We start from the raw sequence: 9,675 nt of genomic DNA on the forward strand, positions 1-9,675 counted from the left end.
AATGAATGTTATGTCTCAGTTCTAATTAAAGGTACATTAAAAATCAGAAACAGCTGCACCTCTGATTCCAAACATAGACCTTTCACTTCACTATTTAGCCCTAGTCTACTTAAAATTTAGGTCACTCAGGAGTATGAATTTTTCACACTCATGAGTGATGTTGTTAAACTAGCCTAGCCTCTAGTTACTCCCAGGGGAATTCTGTGCAACTCCGCATGTGCAGAATTCATTCTCCTTCTCCCCCTGGGAGGTTCTTTTTCCTCCAGAGAAAATATATTCTGCTGGGGAGGCATTGCACTTAGACCCACCACAGGCTGCTGTGGCACCAAAACAGAGGGCAAGTGAGGTAGAATAGGAGCAGGCAGCTGAGGAGAGGGGAAAGGGAGGAGGAGGAGAGGGTGTGTTCCTCACAGCATGCTGCCCGCGGGGCCAGGTCAGGAGGCACAGGATGTGGGTGGGAAAGGGGTGCAGGGGGAGAAGATGGACAGAGCAGGGCACAGGGGGCTGCTGGGGGGGGGGGGGTGGAGGGTCACAGACGAGGATTCAGAAGGGCTAGTGGGGTGATAGACTGGGGTGTGGGCTGAATGGGAACGGGGGTACAGGGCTACATGGGGGTGCGGGTGGATATTTGCTTAAACTGAATGGGAAGCTAGGTCAATGGAAGAATTCCTCCATCAACCACTCGCAGAGGTGGGTTATCTACAGCAATGTAAAATCCCCTTCTCTGTTGATATAGGAAGCTACATCTGTGCTGCTCTCGTGCCCATAGCATAGACATGCCCTGAAAAACTCACTTTCAGTGTGGTGAAGGAAATGGTATTTTACACAGAATATCATTTGTCACAGGCTGAATCTCACAGAATCAGATAGCCTGGCTGGATTTTGTGATGGGCTAGATAATTCTGGGACTATTAATATTCATAACTGTGCAATATAAAATAAGGATATTCTTCCCCACATACAACACGACTGGCTGAGTGCATTATGTTGTTGGTTGGGTTTTTTTTCCCCTCCCCTCCCCCCCACCCCACCCCACCTTCTTCTGAAGTATCAGATATTGATCACTGCCACAAGCAAGATACCAGACCAGAGGACTATCAGTCAGATCTGCTATGGCAAATCCTACAATACATTCTTAATCTTCCACAAGGAGAGAAGGAAGTCCAGCTGCCTACACATTATACAGACATACACTCATGAGCAGAAGAGCTCTTGTGGACAAGCTCATGGTAGAAATTGATTTAGAGCCTGATCGCACAAGATGCTTAGCAACCTCAGTTCCATGGCTTCATGGTGCTGAGCATCCGCAGGACCAGTACATTCATGCCTAAATGATTTCCTTTTCATTTTGTACAGTTTCATTTAAAGCTGCATTTGTATCTCTGCACTGTGTCCATTTCCTCCCAAGAGATAGCATGCCACTGGAAATGTAAGGTTTTTGGAATCAAACCACTGGGGGAATTCCCCTGCTTTCTTCTGATTAAAATCAGTCTAGTCTGTGAGCATATCGCAATTTCTCCCCTGTACCCTGGACTTCAGTAAAGATAAAGATCCACAACTGGACAGTCTGCTAAATTGTGCATTAAGCCATATTAAATAAAAGATACTACAGATACTTACATGAAGCTATTCAGATTACTACAGCATGTCATGTCATGTTTCATGCTTGTTTAATTATTTCTTTAGTACTTAAACTATAGTAACTAGCCTTAGTTTATTAATCCCTCTGTTTCTCTGCAAAAAAACTCTTCAGTGTCTTCTGATGTAGGCTTTGACCCACCAGCATATGCAGATTACTACTGACCTGGCTATTAATCCTTCCCTTATTCTTTTGACTTTTCAAAAAGCACCTAAGTGACTTAGGAGCACACACCTCATTGTAATCAGGGAAGGTCACTTGGGTGCTTTTGAAAATCCTAAGCTAAAACTCTAGATCATCTCCTTGGTAAGGGAAAGAATTTCTGGATAATGAACCCCTTTTCTGATATCCTGAGAGGTAGAAGTAAACTGCTCATAAAACTTTGAATCTTAAGCTTTCACTTTGATGCATGAGCATCAAAGTAATCATAAGAGACTGTTACACACGCCTTATTCACTTAAAAGCAACAGAATGTACAAGTAACAATCAACCTGACCAAGTCTGAATCTAAGAAAAAGAAAAAGCAAAAAACACAAAAAGTTCCTTTTACTTTACAGATAATTATTGGAAGAAAAAACTATTAAACTGAGAGCATTCCATTCTGACTTCAGCACAGACAAGATTGAACAATGTACTTCTCAAGCACATCAAATCCTAATTTAACTGCTTATAACATGCAAGGCCAGATCCTCTATTGGTATAAACTGGCATAGTCCATTGTATCCCATTACAAATATGAGATTATACACCATGTGAGGATCCAGCCCATTCTTTTCTAAATGGAAACACAAATGTTGAAACTGGTCATCTGCTGTAACACGTAAGTGTTATGTTTGCAAATATAACATTGGAGGTGAGATTTAAACATGGATTTTTTCATCCAGGAAAAATTATACAAAGTTAAAGCCTGACCCTAACTCATCTGAGTTGTCTTCTCCCACTCAATGCAAGGTTGCAGGATTGGATCCTTAATAAAATAGAAACCCTGTTTTACAGTCTACGTGAGTTTACTTTCCAAACCTGTGTCTTGCTGGATGGATTTCTCTCTGGTTCATTTTCCAATAGAACCACAATAAGACAGTCTGGTTACACCAGCACCCCACACCATACAACAGCTTTCGGCTTTTGCATAAAAGCAACTCTTGTTGCACTCGAGAACTGGCTACACTTCAGTGCTTGCACACTGACTCAGGTTTGCAGTATTTGCACAGTGCTTTGAGATCTCAGCATTAAAAAAAAAAAAAAAAAAAAAAAAAAAACCATCCATCCATCCAACAGATCTAACCACACCTTAAAGCATTCAAGCTATAAATTAACACCTATGTGAGTATTTATGCTCATGAAACTACCATTAATTGATGGTAAGGTAGTGGCAATGTACCACAGGTTTGCTTGGTAATACAGACTTAACAACCCAGGGGGAGGGGGGGGGAATAAAAAGCATAAAAACCCCCACAGCATATGAAACCAGCCACGCATATCATGAAGAATGTTTAATAAGAAGAAATGGGAGGAAAGCTATGCATCAAATGTATCACATTATAATAAAATATTTCAAGCCTGCTTTTAATGTAGACTTAAACTGACTAAGGGCTTGTTTACCCCTGCAGTTCTTACATATTCATTGAATCAGTAAGGGCAAGAAGGAAAAATTTTCTTGTAAGTAAAATAACTGAATGAGTCTGAGTTTTTATTAGACACAATGTGCTTTACCAAAGTAAGCAGCTGATTTCTGAGTCAAATTGGAGCATACATACAAGTAGGGAAAAATATTCAATTTATTTTTCAAGTCTGAATTAAACTGATGATTGGCAATAAAGTTAATCAGTTTTAATCATCTAATCAAGGCCCATTTATTCACAGATAGGAGAAAAGTAAAAGTTTCAGAGAAACCACTCCTTTGTCATCAGTGCCAGGTATACTGAAAACCCATGCTTGTTTACAATATTCCATATTTGTCAGTACAAAAGAGCTACTAAATCTGAATGAGAACTCGGGGGGGAGGGAGAAATCAATCCAAGAGACATTCCCTTTCACTGATCAATAGTTTTGTGTCCCAGAAAATTTACGTCTTCCATCTGTACTGGTTAAATGGATTATTATTGAGCTAAACAATATTTACCTAACTAGATTACCCCTCAGCAATTTTTACTTGCTCTATAGTGATTTCTCCACAGCACCTTCTTCAGAAAAGATTACTCTGAATTTACTAATAATGGATAAATGGACATCTGTAACTGGTATCAAACCAATAACCTGCAAACAAGCTTCAAACAGGGCTGTACCACTGCTATTCCCAGTGTAAAGCATTTGTTTTGGTCATAAAGAGGACCAAATCCTGCTCACTACTCACATAAATAGTTCTACTGGCTTCAGCCGAGTTATGCACACGAGTAAAGATATGGTTCTTAAAGCTGATCCACTTTTACCCTTAAATTAGGAGTTGCATAGGATTTAGCTAATTATCAGTGTAACCCTTCTGCCCGTCAGAGTTGGCAGCAACAAGGGCCGGGTTCAATATCTAGGGGTTCCATTCCAATAACACAATGCAAACCGGCTCGAGCCCCCACCCAGTGACCTGGGAAAAATATATACCACCCCCGCTGGGCGCCTCCAAGAGGCAATACTTCCCCTCTCGCAAGCACATAGTCTGAGTGTAGCAAAAGTCTTTTAATAACAGAGAGAAACAATGTGGCATTATGTTGGGGAAACACCACCAACAGGATTCATAACACAACCCATGAGCAAAAAACAACCCCACCCCAGGCAAATTGGGGCATGCCCTTTTCCCTTTGGTTCTTGAGTCCAGCAACCCCAAATCACCCAAAGTCCCAAAAGTCCAATGCCCCAAAAATCTCTGTCCCTGGTCAGGGCAGCCCCAGAGTTCGAAAGTTTATCGGCGGAGCTTTACCTCCCAACCTGGGTGGAAATGGGACAGGGGTAAGAGGCACCTTACGTGATCTGAAGCTGACCGCCCCATAGCTCCATAGCGGCGCTCCGCCAGCCGCCCCACGAACTCCTTCGCTCAGCTGTGCTCCGCTCCGCCAGCCGCCCCACGAACTCCTTCGTTCAGCTGCGCTCCGCTCCGCCAGCCGCCCCACGAACTCCTTCGTTCAGCTGCGCTCCGCTCCGCCAGCCGCCCCACGAACTCCTTCGCTCAGCTGCGCTCCGCTCCGCCAGCCGCCCCACGAACTCCTTCGCTCAGCTGCCCCACGAACTCAGCTCCACGGCCCACAAGCAGCTCCTGCCATCCACACACTGCTCCGCGTCGAACTGCTTCACCAGCCGTCCCGCAAACTGCTCCACAATATATCTTCAGGCTCCCCCACTACTTAACACAACACTCAGTGATTTCAGCTCTTAGGTGAATTCAGCTTATAGTAGGGGAGCCCCAGTGCTGGTGCACTGTCAGCCCAAAGTGAGCTCAGCAGCCTATAACTAGACTTCTAATGAAATCAAAATTAGCTCTGATATTCCACAGTGGAGAGAGGAGGAAGTGCAATCAGCATGTAAGGCCCTCACCAAGGGGCCCATGCCACCAAGTACTACTACTTGTCCCCAGCCTCTCTCCATTCACACAGTTTTGGAACCCATGACCCTTGCCTAGCGAGTGCTACTTAGTTGATGGTGAATCCCTCCATCATAACAAAAGGCCACGTACAGTTCCAAGCACAGTTCCCATAATCAGGGTAATAACAATTTATTCTTCCTGCCCCAATAACAGAGACACTGGGGATCCCACAGCAGCCAAAGTGACCATTTGGGCAGCTATGGTCTCATTCTAGGCGTGGTGGGTGTGCCTATGCAAATGAGATCGGCCCCTGAAGTTCTTTTCCACAACTTGCCACACCTCACCACCAGATGTCAGGGTGGAGCTCATCCTGACACTGCTTACATCAGTAAAGCCAATGAAAGTGTTGTGGCTAAATCCAGTGCGACTCTGAACATTATTAGTGTCAATCCCATTGTAATTTTGTCTGGGAAGCTAATAAATTGACAACTGGAAAGAACCTGCTCCCATCAAATTGAATGGGGACTGGAGCAGCACCCAGATTTTTAAACTTTTTGGAAGATTAAACAAAAACCAAACAGAAGACAGAAAACTGGGAACTGGACTAAGCACTCTAATAAAATTAGATGGCCAGTAATTTGGCTACCAAAAAAAGTAGAAAGGAAATAAAAACAAAGTCAAGCCTAGTCTTCAGTGTTCCTTATTTTGCTTGGGCAATATAGGTCATCCAAAAGAACTTATAAACACATACACATTGATACATTTCCCATTGTTGTCTGAAGAATGCAAAAAAAGATGTTGTCATCTTTTAGTGCTGATAAAAATTCAGAGTTTCAAAGACAGGAGAGTATATGATTTTTCTGATTTAAAATGAGTTTGGCCTTATTTCTTCCTATTTCTGCCTGATTTTAATATCCAATCTGTACTGTACAAGTCTAATTTTCAATGCTCCTTGATCAGATGCACAATATTCTAAGTCACATTTTCAAGGATTCTGGATTTACCGTATGTGAGAAATTGCATGGGAGAATATTTTTATTCACATCCAGAACAGAAAGACTGCATCTCTATTTTCCAGATTCTGTCTCTCAGTAAACATAAATCTGAGCAAAGTTTTTGCAAGTAACCTTTCCCTAGAAAATTCAATAGGAAATGAAATTTAATACTCTATTAAGACTTGTTTTGCAAACAGAAGTGACAGAGAGATCACCCAAGCATGAAGAGTCATTAAAATGGATCTTACATATATCATTATAAATTTAATAATCTCCATGACAGCTAGAGTTCAAGTTAAAATGAATGTCAGCTAAGCATGACCAATTGATGTTATCCCAGCTGCCACTGAGCCTCACTTGGGGTTATATTATATTTTCAGAAGCCCCATATTACATGTGCACCAAACACCCAGCACCAAGAGCAGATGGGAGATGTAGGCTTCTATACCTATCAGCGAGGACAGACAATCATAACTGCTTATTAATTTTGGTGTAACAGAACAATTAGAATATACCTTTGTGTCACAGGTCCCAAATGTTTCCCCATTAGGGCTTGTATACAGTACTGATGTACATTTAAAAAAATATTAACAGCCTCTTAGAAACGAAGTCAAGAGAGGGATTTTCTTTCAACCATTATTGATTTATCTCAGTCCCAGAATGCTTCCTTGAAAATAGGAGAGGGAGGATCTTGACAGCTTTACAGCTAATAGATTGAACTGAGTGCATTAAAATCCATTCAGGGCTTCTTCTGGGTTCCTTAAATATGTCATTTCTGGCTAACAAAAGAGATGCATTTCTATCTAGTTTCTGAATGCTCCTTGGCCTGGCTTGATTTCTAAAAACAAAGAATCACTTTTATTCTTTGACAGACTCAGTAAAATAATATACAGGCTCCTTCCCAAATCAGTTGGCCTTGTCGAAATAGTAAAATAGTTGGTCAGTTTTCAGCTCTCATATTTCAGCATAAATAAAAAAAAAATGTCATGTTAAAGCAATGCTGAAAGAGCTCCCCACAGAAACCAGAACATGTAATATTTTCTTTCACCAACCAAATCCTCATTAGAAAATATAAAATAATTTATACAGCAGACTTGTCAAGTTTAACAATTTGTTTGACTTGTTGTTGTCTTGACACAACAACAACAACTTGAAACCCCCAGTTGCTCCCAGACTATCAGTTTGCCAGAGACGGTGGTTTTGTTTAGGCGATAATGCAATGCTTCCTTAACACACACATTTCCAGAAACTTGCCAATATGAGCTAGAGAACTGCTGGTCAACATTAGTTACATATTGTTGTGGTGTTTTTCTATCAAAATAATGTCAGTTGACTGAATTCTATTGTACATTATAAAAATAAAGTTGGTCTCAGAATGACAGTACAATAATCTTCAGAATCTTTCAGTTCAGTGGACAAGCAAGCCTGAAGAGTTATAACCATTTAAAGGTAAATTGTAAAAGTAAAAACAAAAAAACAACACAAACAAACAAATACAATAAATCAGTCTGACCTGATAAAGCAGGTGTCACCATATCTCATTTATACTATCAACAACCCCAGGATAGCAGTCTTTTAATAAAAAGCTTCCCCCCCCCACTTTAAGGATGAATAAGGGAAGATGGGACACAATGAATGAAATAAAGACCTGAGGACCTTTTTCAGCCCTTTACTCCCCATGCAGCAACAAGTCCAGAAAAGCCAGAACTATTTTATACTCAGAACTTGGCTAAACAATGGAAAACAGTATCAATGGATACAAAAATTATAAATTGCACTTGAGATCCCTGAATAATGCCCAGCAATTTAAGCACAAAATGCCACTGGTAAAGTCTTGTCACCTACCCTTTTTTGATCTTCCAGTCCATGCGTCACAGGCTTTCTTTTCTGATGTTGGCTAGGCTCAGATCCAGGTTCCATTTCCCAGTTAGAAATATTCCTTGAGTTTCCTTAAGCTTTCCCTCAAAATCCACAGTATGAACAAATACCAATGAAAAAACAAAAGAATTCCTTCAAATCTCTTCCTCGTTTCTTATCCTTTCAAAAATTTTGTTTGCCATCGCTGTGCATTATCTTAACAAGCAAGCATTCTGAGAACCTAAACATCCTATTTTAGATCAGATGTAGAATACCATTTGTGCGCCTTATAGAGGGATGGCAGAGCTGAATCCATATCCAGTAGTTTGTGCCACATTATTGCTCCATCAACTCCCTTTTCATTGCATTTTTAGCATGGTTAATTCATATGTCAATAAAGGTATAAAAGTGCATTTAATCCACTGTGTTGATATCATAAGCATCCCTCTCTTGGGCCACCTTCCTCCCATAAATCTCTGTCAACACTTCACAATGATAATCGCCTTTTGCAAATCTTGCAGGTGTAAATTACATCAAATCATCCATGCACGGTTGTCATCTTCTTCCACATAGTCAAATAAATGCCTAAAAGAAGAAATGATATTTTACCCATGTGATAAATATATAGCTACTGATGTTCTTCAGTCACACCAGGAGTTGCAAAGTCAAAATTGAGGTGTAATCATAGTATTTTGTACATACATAACCACTTCATCTGAGCATCTCAAAGTTGTTTACAAACATTAATGCCTATTTGTTGTATTAAGAATCACTATGTGCCTACAATATTCTTAAAGGTGCCTGTCATAGTATCTAGGTACTTGACCTACTGATGACTAGAAAAACTAACTCAAGGCCAAATCCTTCATACTCTTACTACTGGACCTATAGCCAGATTCATTAGTGGCCTATGGTTTTTTGCACAGAGAGCCTCTTCACCAGGTTCAACAACAATTTTGTGCCATCCCCACAGAAGCCCATGGGTAAGGATGTATTGGTGGGGGGGTTGGCGGAGGAGGGCAAGTCAGAGGAAGAAAGTAGAAAGGAGTGTGGGAGTGGGGAAGGATGAAGGCACAAGACCATGGCAGTAGGGTAGTGTAAGTTACAGGGGACTGAACCCTCACCTCTGAAGATAGAAAGCATAGAAAACCTCATTTCTGTCCTTGTACCATTAGGATTGGTGCAGGCATGAAGTCCCCACCTAAATAAGTAGGACACTCATGCCAGTGAGAACTAGATCTAGTAATAAGTATTTGTAAGCTCATGCCCTATCTCACAAAAATATCTGTGCAGCTCACTGACATCACAAGCTTGTATCCATCCCAAGTAAATCTTGAGTGAGAGCAATAACCAGCTAATCGCTGCTCAGTGGTCTGAATATGAACCTGAAATGAATTTGGTGCTGTCAATCCAGTTCCAAATGGAAGAGCATCCACATCACACAGACCTACACCACAGATAGAACTCCTTGGCAGTCTCAATACATACATCAAGGACCGAACATAGATTGGTGATTGAACTGCCCTTAGAGCCTTAGAGGTGATCCCTGCCCATAAGCGACAAAAGGCATTCTGGTGAAGCTAACACTGCTACTGTCCATGCCATACTTCCCTGGGAATTTCAGAGGATTTGGTTCTCCTTCACATAAAACATTACAAAAATATCTGTCACAA

At 41.1% G+C, this 9,675-nt stretch overlaps 1 protein-coding gene across 1 annotated transcript in view; it reads right to left on the reverse strand.

Annotated features, from left to right (window-relative positions):
* NAV2 (neuron navigator 2) overlaps positions 1–8,306 on the reverse strand; it is a 671,297-nt gene extending 662,991 nt beyond the window's left edge. Inside the window, exon 1 of the mRNA XM_084631659.1 lies at positions 7,991–8,306. Within this exon, the coding sequence (XP_084487785.1) occupies positions 7,991–8,065 (75 nt within the window). The 5' untranslated portion in view covers positions 8,066–8,306. The remainder of the gene's footprint in view (positions 1–7,990) is intronic.
* Between the last annotated feature and the right edge of the window lie 1,369 nt (positions 8,307–9,675).

The sequence above is a fragment of the Lepidochelys olivacea genome (assembly GCF_965140295.1).
Source record: "Lepidochelys olivacea isolate rLepOli2 genome assembly, chromosome: 6".
NCBI classification, from domain to species: domain Eukaryota; kingdom Metazoa; phylum Chordata; order Testudines; family Cheloniidae; genus Lepidochelys; species Lepidochelys olivacea.